Source organism: Salmo salar, chromosome ssa22, assembly GCF_905237065.1.
Source record: "Salmo salar chromosome ssa22, Ssal_v3.1, whole genome shotgun sequence".
In the NCBI taxonomy this organism is placed as follows: domain Eukaryota; kingdom Metazoa; phylum Chordata; class Actinopteri; order Salmoniformes; family Salmonidae; genus Salmo; species Salmo salar.
In genome coordinates, this window is record NC_059463.1 from 45,834,350 (window position 1) to 45,854,488 (window position 20,139).

At 44.1% G+C, this 20,139-nt stretch overlaps 1 protein-coding gene across 5 annotated transcripts in view; it reads right to left on the reverse strand.

Moving 5' to 3' along the window:
* Window positions 1-20,139, reverse strand: part of LOC106583586 (plexin-A1) — a 371,415-nt gene that overhangs the window by 181,333 nt on the left and 169,943 nt on the right. For all 5 annotated transcript variants that reach the window (XM_014167946.2, XM_014167944.2, XM_014167947.2 and 2 more), the window contains exons 4-5: window positions 14,680-14,820; window positions 2,505-2,605 (exon numbers count right to left, since the gene is read on the reverse strand). In XM_014167946.2, coding sequence (XP_014023421.1) covers window positions 2,505-2,605; window positions 14,680-14,820 — 242 coding nt within the window. The remainder of the gene's footprint in view (window positions 1-2,504; window positions 2,606-14,679; window positions 14,821-20,139) is intronic.

Genomic DNA, 20,139 nt, shown 5'->3' on the forward strand with positions numbered 1-20,139 from the left:
CTAAGGCTTTCATTTCAGAGGATAGCTTCACAGTCCAAATTCTCACCCGTAGCCTCCTTTCCTCAACCTCTCATCTGTGAGAGCGTGACAGGTTAAAGTAAATGGAGACCTACCTAAAGATGTGTTTTACACTTTATCCAATTCACATCAAAGCAGATAAAATAAAGGAGACCGGGGCTCTGTTAGACTATCAGGACGCAGTATACCCAGAGTAGCTGTATATGAATGACAGTACAGCATGTACCCAGAGTAGCTGTATATGAATGACAGTACAGCATGTACCCAGAGTAGCTGTATATGAATGACAGTACAGCATGTACCCAGAGTAGCTGTATATGAATGACAGTACAGCATGTACCCAGAGTAGCTGTATATGATGGAGGAAAATGGCGCCAGAGAGGATGGCTGACGTTTTACGTGCTCCTAACCAACTGTGCTATTTTGTTAGTTTTTTTGTGTTGTTTGTAACTTATTTTGTACATAATGTTACTGCTACTGTCTATTATGACCGAAAATAAAACTTCTGGACATCAGAACAGCGATTACTCACCTCAAACTGGGAGAAGCTTTTTCCTTAATGAGTCCGATGCGAAGGATATACTGCTTCCCGGGTACAGGCCCAAAACCCCGTCATTTGTGTGAAGAAAAGACGGAGAAAAAGGGGGCGGAGGTGCCGTCTGAGAATTCGTAGGCGAGCGAGTAAACTCCCACTGCCATCTGTTCTATTGGCCAACGTGCAATAATTGGAAAACAAAATTGATGACCTAAGATCAAGATTATCCTACCAACGGGACATTAAAAACTGTAATATCTTATGTTTCACCGAGTCGTGGCTGAACGATGACACGGATAATATAGAGCTGGCGGGATTTTCCATGCACCAGCAGAACAGAGAAGCTACGTCTGGTAAGATGTGGGGTAGGGATGTGTCGGTTTGTCAATAATAGCTGGTAAGCAATGTCTAATATTAAAGAAGTCTCAAGGTATTGCTCGCCTGAGGTAGAGTACCTTATGATAAGCTGTAGACCACACTATCTACCAAGAGAGTTCTCATCTATATTATTCATAGCAGTCTATTTACCACCACAAACCGATGCTGGCACTAAGACCACACTCAACCAACTCTATAAGGCCATAAGCAAACAGGAAAATGCACATCCAGAAGCGGCGCTCCTAGTAAGCCTGGGATTTTAATGCAGGCAAACATAAATCCGTTTTACCTCATTACTACCAGCATGTCACATGCAAACAGAGGGGGAAAAAAAAAAAACTTTAGACCACCTTTACTCCACACACAGAGATGCATACAAAGCTCTGGGGCCCCTCAGGGGTGTGTACTTAGTCTCCTCCTGTACTCCCTGTTCACCCACGACTGTGTGGCCAAACACGACTCCAACACCATCATTAAGTTTGCTGATGACAACAGTGGTAGGCCTGATCACCGACAATGATCAGACAGCCTACAGGGAGGAGGTCAGAGAACTGGCAGAGTGGTGCCAGGACAACAACCACTCCCTCAATGTGAACAAGACAAAGGAGCTGGTCGTGGACTACAGGAAAAGGCGGGCCAAACAGGCCCCCATTAACATTGACGTGGCAGTAGTGGAGTGTGTCGAGAGCTTCAAGTTTCTTGGTGTCTACATCACCAACAAACTATCATGGTCCAAACACACCAAGACAGTCGTGAAGAGGGCACAACAACACCTTTTCCCCCTCAGGAGACTGAAAAGATTTGGCATGCGTCCCCAGATCCTAAAAAAGTTATACAGCTGCACCATCGAGAGCATCCTGACAGGTTGCATCACCGCCTAGTATGGTAACTGCTCGGCATCTGTCAGTAAGGCACTACAGAGGGTAGTGCATACGGCCCAGTACATCACTGGGGCAAAGCTTCCTGCCATCCAGGACCAATATAATAGGTGGTGTCAGAGGAAAGCCCCAAACAATTGTCAGACTCCAGTCACCCAAGTCATACACTGTTTTCTCTGCTACCGCACGGCAAGCGGTCCTGGAGCGCCAAGACTTGGACCAAAAGGCTCCTTAACAGCTTCTACCTTCAAGCCATAAGACTACTGAAGAATTAATCAAATGGCAACCGGACTATTTACATTGATACCCCCACATTTGTTTTGTACTGCTGCTACACGCTGTTTATTATCTACGCATAGTGACTTCACCCCTACCTATATGTACAAATAATCTCGACTAACCTGTACCCCCTGCACGTTGACTCGGTACCGGTACCCCCTGTATATAGCCTCGCTATTTTATTGTGTTACTTTTTACTTTAGATTATTTGGTAAATATTATCTTAACTCTTCTTGAACTGCACTGTTGGTTAAGGGCTTGTAAGTAAGCATTTCACTGTAAGGTCTACACTTGTTGTATTCGGCGCAAGTGACAAATAAAGTTTGTTTTGATTATGAATGACAGTATAGCATGAACCCAGAGTAGCTATATATGAGTGAGAGTGTGTAGACCGAGAGTACAATATGTGTACTTACATGTTGTGGAGGACACACCAGCCACAGTGGGGGTCTTTGGAGCCCAGGCACTGGCCACAGGTGGTGTACTGCTCACAGCTCTCGACTGGTACCCTGCTCACCTACCGAGAGAGAAGTGGGGGGAGGGGGAGATGGATGGAAAGGAGAGAGAGGACGTTGTTAGCCTTTCAAATCATATTAAAGCAATGCAGTGCACACGACACAGATATGTATGCACAAATATGGACTGAAAAATAAATTACATTTAACTACATTTCAAAGTGCCAGAGGCTGGAAGTGTGAGTTTGTGTCTGTGTTCTTTCTTTCTACTGTAGCGTGTTGATGAAGCAGTGTGTGTCCTAGAGTGTCGTTCATGTCTAGCGGTGTGTGTGACAGCCACCAACGGTGCATACACCAGTTTAGGGAGCAGGCACGCAATGCATGCTGGGCCGGCTGACAGGTGGAAACTTATTTTGATTGACAGGTGACCTCCAAATCCCAACCGGTGGTGGAGAAGACGGATGGACTCACAGTGTGACAGTGTGTGTGTAACTTCTTCAATGCGATTACAGAGGTAAAATAGTAGTGATGAGCTACAGATGTTTCCATGTTCTACAGGATGTGTGTAAGTTAACCCTCTACACCAGAATAGGGTGCTTTTGCGTGCGTGTGTTTGTGTTGGGAGTAAAATAGCACTTTTATTGACCACAACACACAGTTCTGTGAGGCCTTCTCTCCACCGTTCTTCCCATGTGTGTATATATTTGTCTGTCTGTGTGTGCGTCTGTGTGTTTATGATAAGGTGGGTAAGTATTATATTTCTACTGCAGGCTACCTTTAAATCATGTGTTGGAAAGAGATCCCTCTAAAACGGTAAGTAAGACCACTAAACTACTTCCCTGGGGGCCGTCATTATAGCTAGCAGAGTGAGAGAAAAACACACAGGCATGGAGACCCACCTAGGCTCTCTCTCTCCCCCTCCCTCTCTCACCACACACACACACTGCTCCAAAAAAATAAAGGGAACACTAAAATAACACATCCTAGATCTGAATGAATGAAATAATCTTATTAAATACTTTTTTCTTTACATAGTTGAATGTGCTGACAACAAAATCACACAAAAATAATCAATGGAAATCCAATTTATCAACCCATGGAGGTCTGGATTTGGAGTCACACTCAAAATTAAAGTGGAAAACCACACTACAGGCTGATCCAACTTTGAAGTAATGTCCTTAAAACAAGTCAAAATGAGGCTCAGTAGTGTGTGTGGCCTCCACGTGCCTGTATGACCTCCCTACAACGCCTGGGCATGCTCCTGATGAGGTGACGGATGGTCTCCTGAGGGATCTCCTCCCAGACCTGGACTAAAGCATCCGCCAACTCCTGGACAGTCTGTGGTGCAACGTGGCATTGGTGGATGGAGCGAGACATGATGTCCCAGATGTGCTCAATTGGATTCAGGTCTGGGGAACGGGCGGGCCAGTCCATAGCATCAATGCCTTCCTCTTGCAGGAACTGCTGACACACTCCAGCCACATGAGGTCTAGCATTGTCTTGCATTAGGAGGAACCCAGGGCCAACCGCACCAGCATATGGTCTCACAAGGGGTCTGAGGATCTCATCTCGGTACCTAATGACAGTCAGGCTACCTCTGGCGAGCACATGGAGGGCTGTGCGGTCCCCCAAAGAAATGCCACCCCACCCATGACTGACCCACCGCCAAACCGGTCATGCTGGAGGATGTTGCAGGCAGCAGAACGTTCTCCACGGCGTCTCCAGACTCTGTCACGTCTGTCACGTGCTCAGTGTGAACCTGCTTTCATCTGTGAAGAGCACAGGGCGCCAGTGGCGAATTTGCCAATCTTGGTGTTCTCTGGCAAATGCCAAACGTCCTGCACGGTGTTGGGCTGTAAGCACAACCCCCACCTGTGGACGTCGGGCCCTTATACCACCCTCATGGAGTCTGTTTCTGACCGTTTGAGCAGACACATGCACATTTGTGGCCTGCTGGAGGTCATTTTGCAGGGCTCTGGCAGTGCTTCTCCTGCTCCTCCTTGCACAAAGGCGGAGGTCCTGCTGCTGGGTTGTTGCCCTCCTACGGCCTCCTCCACGTCTCCTGATGTACTGGCCTGTCTCCCGGTAGCGCCTCCATGCTCTGGACACTACGCTGACAGACACAGCAAACCTTCTTGCCACAGCTCGCATTGATGTGCCATCCTGGATGAGCCGCACAACCTGAGCCACTTGTGTGGGTTGTAGACTCCGTCTCATGCTACCACTAGAGTGAAAGCACCGCCAGCATTCAAAAGTGACCAAAACATCAGCCAGGAAGCATAGGAACTGAGAAGTGGTCTGTGGTCCCGACCTGCAGAACCACTCCTTTATTGGGGGTGTCTTGCTAATTGCCTATAATTTCCACCTGTTGTCTATTCCATTTGCACAACAGCATGTGAAATTTATTGTCAATCAGTGTTGCTTCCTAAGTGGACAGTTTGATTTCACAGAAGTGTGATTGACTTGGAGTTACATTGTGTTGTTTAAGTGTTTTCTTTATTTTTTTGAGCAAGTATGTATGTATATACATGTATACATATATATATACATATATACATACATACATACACACACACACATACACACAAGACACAGACACACCTTTGCCAAATACATTAAACTCAGTTTTTCACAAATCCTGGCATTTAATCCTTGTAAAAATCCCCTGTTTTAGGTCAATTAGGATCACCACTTTATTTTAAGAACGTGAAATGTCAGAGTAATAGTAGAGAGAATTATTTATTTCAGCTTTTATTTCTTTCATCAGGTTTGTAAGCCTCCTTGCTCGCACACGTTTTTGAATTCCAGACCACACATTTTCCATAGGATTGAGGTCAGGGCTTTGTGATGGCCACTCCAATACCTTGACTTTGTTCTCCTTAAGCCATTTTGCCACAACTTTGGAAGTATGCTTGGGGTCATTGTGCATTTGCAAGACCCATTTGTGACCCAGCTTTAACTTCCTGACTGATGTCTTGAGATGTGGCTTCAATATATCCACAAAATTTCCCCCCCCTCATGATGCCATCTATTTTGTGAAGTGCACCAGTCCCTCCTGCAGCAAAGCACCCCCACAACATGATGCTGCCACCCCGTGCTTCACGGTTGGGATGGTGTTCTTCGGCTTGCAAGCCTCCCCCTTTTTCCTCCAAACATAACGATGGTCATTACGGTCAAACAGTTCTATTTTTGTTTCATCAGACCAGAGGACATTTCTCCATTTGCAGTTGCAGACCATAGTCTGGCTTTTTTATGGCGGTTTTGGAGCAGTGGCTTCTTCCTTGCTGAGCGGCCTTTCAGATTATGTCGATATAGGACTCATTTTACTGTGGATATAGATGCTTTTGTACCCGTTTCCTCCAGCGTCTTCACAACGTCCTTTGCTGTTGTTCTGGGATTGATTTGCACTTTTCGCACCAAAGTATGTTCATCTCTAGGAAACAGAATGCATCTCCTTCCTGAGCGGTATGACGGCTGCGTGGTCCCATGGTGTTTATACTTGCATACTATTGTTTGTACAGATGAACGTGGTACCTTCATGCGTTTGGAAATTGCTCCCAAGGATGAACCAGATATGTGGAGTTCTACAACTTTTTTTTCTGAGGTCTTGCCTGATTTCTTTGATTTTCCCATGATGTCAAGCAAAGAAGCACGGAGTTTGAAGGTAGGCCTTGAAATACATCCATAGGTACACCTCCAATTGACCCAAATGATGTCAATTAGCCTATCAGAGGCTTCTAAAGCCATGACATAATTTTCTGGAATTTTCCAAGCTGTTTAAAGGCACAGTCAACTTAGTGTATGTAAACTTCTGACCCACTGGAATTAAATAATCTGTCTGTAAACAATTGTTGGAAAAATGACTTGTGTCATGCACAAAGTAGATGTCCTAACCGACTTGCCAAAACTATAGTTTGTTAACAAGAAATTTGTGGAGTGGTTGAAAAACGAGATTTAATTACGCCAACCTAAGTGTATGTAAACTTCCGACTTCAACTGTAAATGTAAGTCCCAAAGAAATGTGAGATAATGTCTAGATGCTTTTATAGTGGAGATCAAGTTTAGAAACTGGCTGGCTGGGCTGATGAGTCAGTGGATTGTGCAGTGAGATGGAACAGAGTAAATAGGCATTTCAATGTCATAGCTTTAGCTGGTGGTAGCTTGTGGAATAGACACCGGCTGGAACATGGTTTTAACCAATGAGCATCCAGGATTAGACCCACCTGTTGTATAAATGCACACACACACACACACACACACACACACACCCCTTACAGACAGGAAACAACAGAGGCCTGTGTGTGTATTAAGAGGGTCTCATTGTTGACTATGGTTTTGATTATTCTCATAGGTCAGGTATGAGAGCTGCAGAGGTCAGTGGGTGCTTATCAGTGCCATGGAGACTAGTGTTTATCCAACACTTGTCCTTATCACTCAACACTCAGCAAAGAGAAAGAGAGAGAGAGAGCCGTACCACAGGTAACTTCCACAAAGCTGTGAACAATCTGAGAGACAAGGCAAAAAGGGCCATCAAATTCGACATCACAATTAAGATCTGGCTAAGAATATTTGAATCAGTTATAGAACCCATTGCCCGTGATGGTTGTGAAGTCTGGGGTCTGCTCACCAACCAAGAATTCACAAAATGGGACAAACACCAAATAGATACTCTGCATGCAGAAATCTGGAAAAACATCCTCTGTGTACAACGCAAAACACCAAATAATGCATGCAGAGCAGAATTAGGTTGATACCAGCTAATTATCCAAATCCAGAAAAGAGCCGTTAAATTCTACAACCACCTACAAGGAAGTGATTCCCAGACCTTCCATAACAAAGCCATCACCTACAGAGAGATGAACCTGGAGAAGAGCCCCCTAAGCAAGCTGGTCCTGGGGCTCTGTTCACAAAACCAAACAGACCCCACAGAGCTCCAGGACAGCAACACAATTAGACCCAACCAACTCATGAGAAAAAAAAAGATAATTACTTGACACATTGGAAATCCTTTACCAAAAAACAAGGGCAAACTTCAATGCTATTTGGCCCTAAACAGAGAGTACACAGTGGCAGAATACCTGACCACTGTAACTGACCAAAAATGAAGGAAAGCTTTGACTATGTACAGAGCATATCCTTGCTATTGAGAGAAGCCACCGCAGGCAGACCTGGCTCTCAAGAGAAGACAGGCTATGTGCACACTGCCCACAAAATGAGGTGGAAACTGAGCTGCACTTCCTAACCTCCTGCCAAATGGATGACCATATTAGAGACACATATTTTCCTCAGATTACACAGACCCACAAATAATAATAAAAAAAAATAACATTTTGATAAACTCCCATATCTATTTGCACATCGTTACAACACTGTACATAGATATAATATGAAATGTCTTTATTCTTTTGGAACTTTTGTCAGTGTAATGTTTAGTGTTAATTTTTTATTGTATATTTCATTTGTTTATTATCTATTTTACTTGCTTTGGCAATGTCAACATATGTTTCCCATGACAATAAAGCCCCTTAAATTGAAACTGAATTGAGAGCGAGCACAACACTTTCACCACGAGAGAGACGGAGAGCAACACTTTCACCACGAGAGAGCGTTAAAGAGCAGCACTTTCACCATGAGAGAGAGAGAGAGAGAGAGAGAGAGAGAGAGAGAGAGAAGGGGGTAAGGTCGTGTAAGAGGTGTAAGTGTGTGTCTGTGTGTAGGAGGAAGGTTTTAGCGGGACAACCCCCCCTCCTCCATCCCCGGCCTCTGTTCATCTACTGTCTGCCCCTTTCCTCGTCTCACATCACCACCCCAAAGTCTATTAACATTTACATTACAATGACTACGTCCCCCATATGGTGTATATGTTTGTGTGCGTCTCAGCTTTGTGTGTGTGTTTGTGTGCATACGTGTGTTAGACTGGTGTATCCAAGTGTGACTGTACAGCATGGTACTTGAACATGCATTTAGATGTATTGTAAGGCTTGTGAATCTGAGGATAAAAGAGGAGACCACCCCCGTTCACAAAAATGGATCGCTCCTACAGACATTGAGCCACGTGGCTGTGGCTTGCTTTATAAAGCAGGCAGACAGGCATTCAGTTACTATTCGATTGAATGTTAGAATGGGTAAAACGAGTGACCTAAGCGACTGAGCGAGGTATGATCGTCTCAGAAACGGCCTGGCCTCCTGGGCTTTTCCCACACGACAGTATCTAGGATTTATCGAGAATAGTGCAACAAGCAAAAAACATCCAGTCAGCGGCAGTCCTGTGGGCAAAAACAGCTTGTTGATGAGAGAGGTCGAAAGAGAATGTCGAGATTCATACAAGATAACAGGCGGGCTACAGACAGACAAATAACAGTGCAGTGAAACAGTGGTGTGCAGAACTGCATCTTGTAACGCACCACTCCTCAATCCTTGTCACAGATGGGCTATTGCAGCAGACGGTCAACATCAGGTTCCACTCCTATCAGCTAAAAACAAGATGAAGCGACTCCTGTGGGCACAAACACTGGACAAGAGGAGTGGAAAAACATTGCTAGGAACATGACAGCGATTTCAGTTTACTTGAATGGCCTGCACAGTCCACAGACCTCATCCCAACAGAGCATGTTTGGGATGAGATGGAACAGGCTGTAAGCGCAGCATGAATATATCGCCGTCCAATCTGCAGCAACTGTGTGATGCCATCGTTTCAGCATGGACCAACATCAACGTGGAACGTTTCCCGACAACTTGTAGAAGCCATTCCCTGAAGAATTCAGGCTGTTCTGGAGGCACAGGGGGGTCTGACCCAGTACAAGATGGGTGTACCTAATAAACTGACTGTATATCATACTAATATACCCAGAGCTATGTCTTAATTAAGTGTTTGTGTGTGCTGAGTGAATATCTCAGATTACTACACATCTTTACTGTCCAACCAACACTAGTTTCCTCTTTCTCAATATTAATATTTTACCTAATTCCTAGCTACCTAACACAACAAACTGATACACTTTGTATTTCAGTCAGGATTTAGGCACACATCCTAACTAATTCCGGCAGGTATAGTACCTGACTGTAGGTGCAGCCAGCAGCAAGCATTTCCCCAAGAACATTACATTTTCTTTGTTTGCACTGAGGTGTTGTTTGGAGCCAAGTCTGCTACTGCTAATGAGGTTGGCTGGTGGCCAAGTATCTGCGGGTTCAAACCCATTGATGTACACATGATGCCCCCGGAGACAAGAAACTACTTTGTCAAAAGGCGGTTTGCACCCCGACCAACACGTGCCGAACAGGATAGAGGCTAGGTTTACGTTGTGTCTTTTGTGCGAGCGGTTTTGGGGATTTGAACCTGCAACCTTGGGATAATGGTGATGCTCTTGGCATTGTGAGGAGTGAGAGAGAAATTGTGTGAGTACTGTCAATCTGTGGCCAATGCTAGGAGCCCAGGAGAGAGCTTATTTTGCGGTTTGGAATGAGAATACTCTTTGAAGAGGATAGACAATAGCCAGCCTACACACACACAAGAAAGCAAGCACACACACACACACACACACACACACACACACACACACACACACACACACACACACACACACACACACACACACACACACACACACACACACACACACACACACACACACACACACACACACACAAAGGTACTCACAAAAACAGGGGTATAAGTGTGTGCGTGTGCCTGAGTTCGCAGGTCATACGCATGAGCAATGACAAAGACTCTTGACCGTGTGTAAGGCAACAAGAATTCCAGTCTTACAGCCCAGTGACTTGGCTAAACAATGAAACGAAGACAAGGAAGAGTTCACTGAACATGGATTACAAGACAAAGGCAGATACATTGGTTATAAGTATTTTCTATGAATGGAAATAGAGAAAGATAGCAATGCAGATTTGCTGTTCAGTGTCTTGGCTGATCTAAGACAATGTTTGAGGAACAATTCTCTGACAGATATTGTATGAAAGTATCTCTTTATGTTAAAGATAAAGCTTCTCTGTCCATCTCTTTTTCTTTAGAATGTGTTTCCTTTGATAGTAATTGTCTGCTCTCTCCACTTGGCAAATGGCTAAATTGCCCACAATATGACTATTTAATAAAATGACAGCTCGTCAAATAAACATAGAAGACAGCTGAAGATATTTATGTAGTCATACTGTCTTGGCTGTCTTCAGTCCATGGCTGTTTAACTAGGACTGTCTCCTCAAGGTTCATGCATAAGTTCATACACACACACACACACACACACACACACCTGTCAAATTTCCCCTTTAATAATCATGAGAATCATGCCCTTAAATTACTGGACCATTTTACCATGCCCCGAAAGAGAGACTCAGAGCAGGGTTCCTGTCGCGTCTGTGTGTCTGTGTATCTGTGTGTGTAGACCCGCCATGGGCCACGCTCCAGTGGATATGTCCAGTGACACTTTAATGTGCTTGGCTTGTCTCGTGGACCCCTGCGGGCTGAGAGCACAGAGGCTGCTGGGGCCCTGCCTGCCATGCAACATCTTCACACACTTATGTGTAACCGGCGAGGCAGAGGAGAGAGTGTGTGCGCGAGAGTGAGAGGAAGAAAGTGAGGGAGAGAGAGAAGAGGGATGTGTATGTGCGCATCAGAGAGAGTGTGGTGTGGTAAGGGGGTTGGTTATATGGTATATAACAGGGATTCATAGTAGGGTGGCATTAACATGCTCAACGACTCAACCTAAACCCTGAAACCAGCCCTCTCCTTCCATCCCCCTCCTCTACTTCCTTCCATCCCCCTCCTCTACTTCCATCATCTCCCTCCTCTACTTCCATCCCCCTCCTCTACCTCCTTCCATCCCCCTCCTCTACCTCCTTCCATCCCCCTCCTCTACCCTTCCCTCCTCTACTTCCTTCCATCCCCCTCCTCTACTTCCATCATCCCCCTCCTCTACTTCCATCCCCCTCCTCTACCTCCTTCCATCCCCCTCCTCTACCTCCTTCATCCCCCTCCTCTACCTCCTTCCATCCCCCTCCTCTACCTCCTTCCATCCCCCTCCTCTACCTCTCCATCCCCCTCCTCTACCTCCTTCCATCCCCCTCCTCTACCTCCTTCCATCCCCCTCCTCTACCTCCTTCCATCCCCCTCCTCTACCTCCTTCCATCCCCCTCCTCTACCTCCTTCCATCCCCCTCCTCTACTTCCTTCCATCCCCCTCCTCTACTTCCTTCCATCCCCCTCCTCTACTTCCATCATCCCCCTCCTCTACTTCCATCATCCCCCTCCTCTACTTCCATCATCCCCCTCCTCTACTTCCACCCCCCTCCATCCACCCAAGATCCAATTCCAGAATATTCCACAACTATGTCACATAGGGCAGTAGAGGTGTAAGATGTAGAGCGAGAGAGAGAAAGAAAGAAAGAAAGAAAGAAAGAGAGAAAGAGAGAAAGAGAGAAAGAAAGAAAGAAAGAAAGAAAGAAAGAAAGAAAGAAAGAGAGAAAGAAAGAGAGAAAGAAAGAAATAAAGAGAATGAAGGGTGAGCTTGAATAAGAATGGTTGAGAGAGGGAGAGAAAGATGAAAAAGAGAGGGGGCAGAGAAAGATGGAAAAGACAGCAGGGTAGAGAAAGATGGAAAAGGCGATAAAAAAGAGGGTTAAATCATAAAAAAATGTATGGGAATGGAATCAACGCAAGCCGGTTCAGAGGGCGGCCATCAATTTGGGCTTAGAAGGAAGCGTGTCAGAGAGAGAGGAAGGAGGGGGAAAAGAGGAGAGGTGCAAGCTGAGTAGCCGAGACAAGGACAAAAAGAGGGAGGGGGTTAAGGGTACGATGGTGGGCTAAGGGAATAACCTTTAGTCATTAATACTGAGGGATTTTAACCAGGGGTCTACCCCACAGAGAGGTACCCCCGAGACCCTTCAGCGCCCCTCTGCTTAACCCACCTGCTCTGTTAATGAGGATCAAAGTCAGGCATTGAGATGTTTGGGTGGGGTGGTGTGGTGTGTGAGAGAGAGAGAGAGCGAGATAGATAGAGAGCGTTAGACAGAGAGCAAGAAAGAGAGTGCGAGAGAGAGTGAAAGGATATTTACTTTGTGCATGACACAAGTCATTTTTCCAACAATAGTTTACAGACAGATTATTTCACTTATAATTCACTGTATCACAATTCTAGTGGGTCAAACGTTTACATACACTAAGTTGACTGTGCCTTTAAACAGCTTGGAAAATTCCAGAAAATGATGTAATGGCTTAAGGAGGTTTTGATAGGCTAATTGACATCATTTGAGTCAATTGGAGGTGTACCTGTGGGTGTATTTCAAGGCCTACCTTCAAACTCAGTGCCTCTGCTTGACATCATGGGAAAATCAAAAGAAATCAGCCAAGACCTCAGAAAAAAATCTGTAGACCTCCACAAGTCTGGTTCATCCTTGGGAGCAATTTCCAAACTCCTGAAGATACCACGTTTATCTGTACAAACAATAGTATGCAAGTATAAACACCATGGGACCACACAGCCGTCATACCGCTCAGGAAGGAGACACGTTCTCTCTTCTAGAGATGAACGTACTTTGGTGCGAAAAGTGCATATCAATCCCAGAACAACAGCAAAGGACCTTGTGAAGATGCTGGAGGAAACAGGTACAAAAGTATCTATATCCACAGTAAAAATCCACAGTAAAATGAGTCCTATATCGACATAACCTGAAAGGCCGCTCAGCAAGGAAGAAGCCACTGCTCCAAAACCGCCATAAAAAAGCCAGACTACGGTTTTCAACTGCACATGGGGACAAAGATTGTACTTTTTGGAGAAATGTCCACTGGTCTGATAAACCAAAAATAGAACTGTTTGGCCATAATGACCATCGTTATGTTTGGAGGTAAAAGGTGGTGGTTTGCAAACAGAAGAACACCATCTCAACCGTGAAGCACGGGGGTGGCAACATCATGTTGTGGGGGGGCTTTGCTACAGGAGGGACTGGTGCACTTCACAAAATAGATGGCTTCATGAGGCAGGAAAATTATGTGGATATAATGAAGCAACATCTCAAGACATCAGTCAGGAAGTTAAAGCTTGGTCGCAAACGGGTCTTCCAAATGGACAATGACCCCAAGCATACATCCAAAGTTGTGGCAAAATGGCTTAAGGACAATAAAGTCAAGGAATTGGAGTGGCCATCACAAAGCCCTGACCTCAATCCTATAGAAAAGTTGTGGGCAGAACTGAAAAAGCGTGTGCGAGCAAGGAGGCCTACAAACCTGACTCAGTTACACCAACTCTGTTAGGAGGAATGGGCCAAAATTCACCCAACTTATTGTGGGAAGCTTGTGGAAGGCTACCCGAAACATTTGACCCAAGTTAAACAATTTAAAGGCAATGCTACCAAATACTAATTGAGTGCGTGTAAACTTCTGACCCACTGGAAATGTGATGAAAGAAATAAAAGCTGAAATAAATCATTCTCTCTACTATTATTCTGACATTTCACATTCTTAAAATAAAGTGGTGATCCTAACTAACCTAAGACAAGACATTTTTACTAGGATTAAATGACAGGAATTGTGAAAAACGGAGTTTAAATGTATTTGGCTAAGGTGTATGTAAACTTCCGACTTCAACTGTATATTGTCAAATGGACACATTCACACATTTCAAACAGATGCATTATGGACTCCTCTTTCTCCCTCTTTGCCCACAGCCACAAGCTTCCAATCTTTAGACAGCCTATCCAGTGGTGGGGCTGTAAATTACCAGGTCTCCACCTGACATTTGCCCATTCCCCTGGTGAGCATGTGTGCGACACGGGTGACCATGGTTTGTAGGGACTGTGATTTGTAGGGGCCGCGATTTGTGGGGACGTTGGTTTTTGGGGACCCGGGTCAGATGGCCAGATCTAATTAAAGGTGTATTTGGTGGGACGGAAGGTTGTGTGCGTGTGTACTAATGAGGCATCGTTGGCCCCCTGTTGACACCTGACAAGTCTTTATTTAGACATGCTGTCTGAGGTGTGTGTGTGTGTGTGAGTGTGTGTGTGTGTGTGCACGCACATCTGTGTGTGAGTGTGCAATACATATTTGTTGGTGAGTTTGATGTGCTGGAGCGAGTGTGTGCGCGCGCATGCTTTTGTGCATATGTGCCAATGTGCATGCCTGTGTGCATCTGTCTTACCTGTTTGTCAGAGAGTGTGTAGATGTGCTGGAGATCAGGAGAGAAGAGCAGGTCTCGGAGGATGGGGCTGGAGCCATCACTCACAACCAGGTTCTCATAGAGCAGAGCAGGATGCGTGGGACTCACTGAGTTAACCAGGATCTAGACAGAGACACAGAAAGATGGTAGGTTACATACTTGTCCTGTGTTGCTCAGTTGGGTAGTTTGGCTCTTGCAACCCCAAAGATCAATTACCACTAGGGTCACATAAAATGTATGCACTCACTGAACTATACATTGCTTTGGATAAAAGACAGATGTGGATGGATTATTGTGAGAACAAAAGTCAAATATATGCTCTTATAGGAGATCTTTGGTCCTTTGTGATTTGTTAAAAGTGTAGCACCTTTGATAACTACACTATACCAGAGGTTATATCTGGACAGGAGTGATTCCTCACCAAACCCAGACAAAGAAAGATCATGATTTTGGGAAATTTTACTAAATGTAATCTATAGAATGGTCCTTTGGAGGAAGGATGGTTGACATATAATTGACATTTGTACCATACATTTTGTCATTGTAAAAGAAGGCCTGGGTAAGGCCAAAATGTCATAAATACAGTGCCTTCAGAAAGTATTCATACCTCTTGACTTGTTGCACATGTTGTTAAGTTACTGCCTGAATTTAAAATGGATTAAATTGTCCAAAATGTTGGTCACTGGCCTACACATAATACTGCATAATGTCAAAGTGGAATTACGTTTTTCATTGAGTTTTTTTTGGACAAATTAATCAAAAATGGAAAGTTGAAATGTCTTAAGTCAATACATATTCAACCCCTTTGTTATGGCAAGCCTAAATATATTCAGGAATAAATAATAGTGCAATAATAGTGTTTTTGAATGACTGCCTCATCTCCGTACCCCACACATACAAGTACCTGTAAGGTCCCACAGTCGAGTAGTGAATTTCAAACACATGAGTTCGGATTGGTATGCCATGTAGCATGCTTCTGTCTATAACATGAGCTGCTCAGTATGTGTAGATAATTCTTTCTATCGCTGCTTTTTTTAAAGAGCCTTTTTTTTAAGCCATGGAGAACTGCAAAAGTGATGCTACTGCTCAACAACAACGCTGCCCTGAATTTAGCAGGCGCTATTGACAATGATCATTGGGAAAAAGTTGTGATGGACTACTTTCTGCACGCAGTCAGTGTGAACCGGAGTGACTTGATGCAACGAGCCAAACAACCTGTACAAACAAAACTGAAAAATATTTGCATTGCTAGTTATAGCCTAATGTTAGCTAGCTAGCTAACATTGAACATAGTTGGTTAGCTTTAGCTACCTGCAGATTCATACTACAGCACTTCATGCATGGTGGCTAGCTATGACAATGTGTTTGTATTGTTAGTAGTATTGGTTGGGATTATGGTTAATTGTTTAGCTAGCTAACTACATGTCTAAACAAAAGACTCCACTTCAGCAGATGATTACATGACCCATCAAGTTAGCCTGGTGTGTCTGGGGGTGATTACGGTCATCTATTGGATTTCATGAACATGTATACATGTCTAGATAATAGCGACCCGTCCACTTAGCTAGATGTGTCTGGGGGCTGGTTATAGCATTTCTTTCACATGACCCATGAATTTAGACAAGTGTGTCTGGGTAAGCATCATCTAACAATTATAAAATATTTTTATCCGGACACTTTCTATTATTGATATTGCTACTATACAAATATGCAAGTAACCATTTCACTGTACCGTTTACACCTGTATCCTGTGCATGTGACAAATAAAGAATAACATGACCTGCACCAAAGTCAGATTAGGGTATAGGCAAAGGACTAGATTAAGTGTTTTTTTACCTGGAGTTTTATCTTATTGTAGGCTACTTACTTTCACCACGTTTAGTCTTGAAATCTTTGGTTGTTTACTACATTACCGTATTCCCTCTGTTTAGTACATGACCTCACATGTGAATCCATAAAGAGATGGGTGGGGCTAAGGTTTAAGAGGGAGTGAACGGTGCTGAATAGGTTTAGACAAAGAACAGCTCTCCAGTAGGTGTACCAAAACATTCAAGGGCCATTTTCGCAATAGTGGCATTACAAGTTAATCAACTTTCAAAGCAGAATTACTTTCCCATTGTTCCTCAACTGCAGTGGTTCCTCCTGTAAAAGTTCTGTCATACTGCAGAACACCTTGCGTGCTGCTGCAGAAGTCTATGGCATGTTATTTAATTGTCAGCCATTGTTTCCATTAATGTCAGGTAGTGCTAGTTTGACCACCAGAGGGCATCTTTGAGAAGCATTTGACAGTCTTCAATATTGGCTGTATTAGAGAATTTAAAAGCTTTTTTTTTGTAAGAACATAGTACATGGGATTGATTTTAAGAAATGTAGTTTAATTCATTGATTAATATTATGGTGTTTCTATTCCAAAAATAAATAAAATAATTAAACCATCAGGGCTTCCGTTAGGAAAAAATGGTGCTGTACAACGTGACCGGTCGGGAGTAGTCTACAGTATTAAGAGCATAACATTTCCACACCCTAATAGTAGTCTAACCAATACCCAAATGGAGATTCAGTGAAAATAAAAATCTCATTGATTTATCAAGACCAGTCCCCATGCTTGTCTCTGAAATAGTTGACCCCACGTGGGTAAACTATTGTTTCAAATTCTATTGCTTCTAACTTCAATATGCTTTAAATGACACAACGTCACAAATAATTGAACACATAGAATTCTCTAAAACTCAAATGCTTTACTATTTAATAATTCATGGGGGTGCGCCATGCGGACGTACCTAACGGGGAAAGGGGGTGCGCCATGCGGATGTGCCTAACGGGGAAAGGGGGTGTGCCATGCGGCTGTGCCTAACGGGGAAAGGGGGTGCGCCATGCGGACGTGCCTAACGGGGAAAGGGGGTGCGCCATGCGGACGTGCCTAACGGGGAAAGGGGGTGAGCCATGAGGCTGTGCCTAACGGGGAAAGGGGGTGTGCCATGTGGCTGTGCCTAACGGGGAAAGGGGTGCGCCATGAGGCAGTGCCTAACGGGGAAAGGGGGTGAGCCATTAGGCTGTGCCTAACGGGGAAAGGGGGTGAGCCATGAGGCTGTGCCTAACGGGGAAAGGGGGTGTGCCATGTAGCTGTGCCTAACGGGGAAAGGGGGTGTGCCATGTAGCTGTGCCTAACGGGGAAAGAGGGTGCGCCATGCGGCTGTGCCTAATGGGGAAAGAGGGGATGGAGCCGGTCGGGCGCAACCCAGGCGACATGGAGATGCGGGGATCCGAGTTCGGCGAAGAGCTGAAGCCACCCTCCCGACCCTCCCTGCCCAGAACCCCGCGCCGAGAGAAGGGAGAAGTAAAATAAAAGGTTAAATAAAAATAAATAAATGAGACCTACTTTTAACAGCACATTACTCAACACTAGTGAGACTCATGTCGCCTGCGGTAGGCCTACAGTATATCTAAAAATATTTTTTCCAATGACTTAACTCTCCGCCAATAATTACACTTAGAGGATTGGAGGATTTTAAATTAACATTTAAGAGGCATTTTTCGTTATTCTCTCAGATCAGATTTGCCCTAAGGGGCTTTTCTTTAATTATAATGCAGGGTTAATAATAATAATAATAATTGCTTTGTTTAAAATGTTTTGATATTTTGGAGAGAGAGAGAAACCAAAAGCCCACCGTGCCTATTTTTTGGACAAGGATATCCCATCCGGCCAAACAATCCCCTAACCCGGACGACGCTGGTCCAATTGCGTGTCGCCTCATGGGTCTCCCGGTCATGGCCGGCACAGGATGTACAACTTGCTTGTATCAAAGCAGCGCTGTCTTGACCTCTGAATACTGTCTTTTAACCCTTAAACTTGCCTCTTCCATTCATTTTAAAGGGTATTTTCCAGTAAGCATAATCAGTGCTCTAACTCCCCCTTGCGCTGGTCTGGAGCAGTGACGCAGTGACGCAGGGCACCGTACTAAACCACAAATTAACCCTAAAACCCGCAGCATAATCTCTAAACTTTTAGTTGAGCAACCACTGTATGACATTTTTTTTTTAATTAGCTCTGAGTCTCTACAGTACTTTATCCAAGGTAAAAAACAATTTCAAATTTTGCAACGGAAGACCGAATCGAATCACATATTTTCAAGTAGCTGCATCATGCTATGGGTATGCTTGTAATTGGTAAGGACTGGTGAGTTTTTCCACGATAAAAGTAAAAGGAATGGAGTTAAGCAAAGGCAAAATCCTGGAGCAAAACCTGGTTCAGTCTGCTTTCCACCAGACACTGGGATATAAATTCACCTTTCAGCAGGACAATAACCTAAAACACAAGCCCAAATCTACACTGGAGTTGCTTACCAAGAAGACAGTGAATATTCCTGAGTGACGGAGTTACAGTTTTGACTTAAATCTACTTGAAAATCTATGGCAAGACCTGAAAATGGTTGTATAGCAATGATCAACACCAATTTGACAGAACTTGAATAATGTTTTAAGGAATAAATGGGCAAATGTTGCATAATACAGGTGTGGAAAGCTCTTAGAGACTTACCCAGAAAGACTCAAAATTGTAATCGCTGCCAAAAGTACTTCTACAAAGTATTGACTGTGTGAATAGTTATGTAAATGAGATATTTAGGTATTTTCAATGAATTTGCAAACGTTTCTACAAACATTCTGTTCACTTTGGCATTATGGGGTATTGTGTGTACGTAGATGGGTGAGAAACTTTTTTTTAATCAATTTAGAAATCAGGCTGAAACAAAATATGGGGCAGTGCATTCGGAAAGTATTCAGATCCCTTGACTTTCCCACATTTTGTTACGTTACAGCCTTATTCTAAAATGGATTAAATAGTTTTTTTCCCTCATCAATCTACACACAATATCATAATGACAAAGCAAAAACTGTTTTTTAGAAAATGTTGCTAATTTATATTGAAAAAAACCCTGATATATTTCATTTACATAAGTATTTTGACCCTTTACTCAGTACTTTGCTGAAGCACCTTCGGCAGCAATTACAGCCTCGAGTCTTCTTGGGTGTGATGACGCTACAAGCTTGGCAAACCTGTATTTAGTGAGTTTCTCCCATTCTTTTCTGCAGATCATCTCAAGCTCTGTCAGATTGGATGGGGAGCGTCACTGCACAGCTGTTTTCAGGTCTCTCCAGAGATGTTAGATCGGGTTCAAGTCCTGGCTTTGGCTGGGCCACTCAAAGACATTCAGAGACTTGTTCCCAAGCCAGTCCTGCGTTGTCTTGGCTGTATGCTTAGGGTCGTTGTCCTGTTGGAAGGCGAACATTAGCCCCAGTCTGAGGTCCTGAATGCTCTGAAGCAGGTTTTCATCAAGGATCCCGTTGTACTTTGCGCCGTTCATCTTTCCCATGATCCTGACTAGTCTCTCAATCCCTGCCGATTAAAAAATCCCAACAGCATGATGCTTCACCATAGGGATG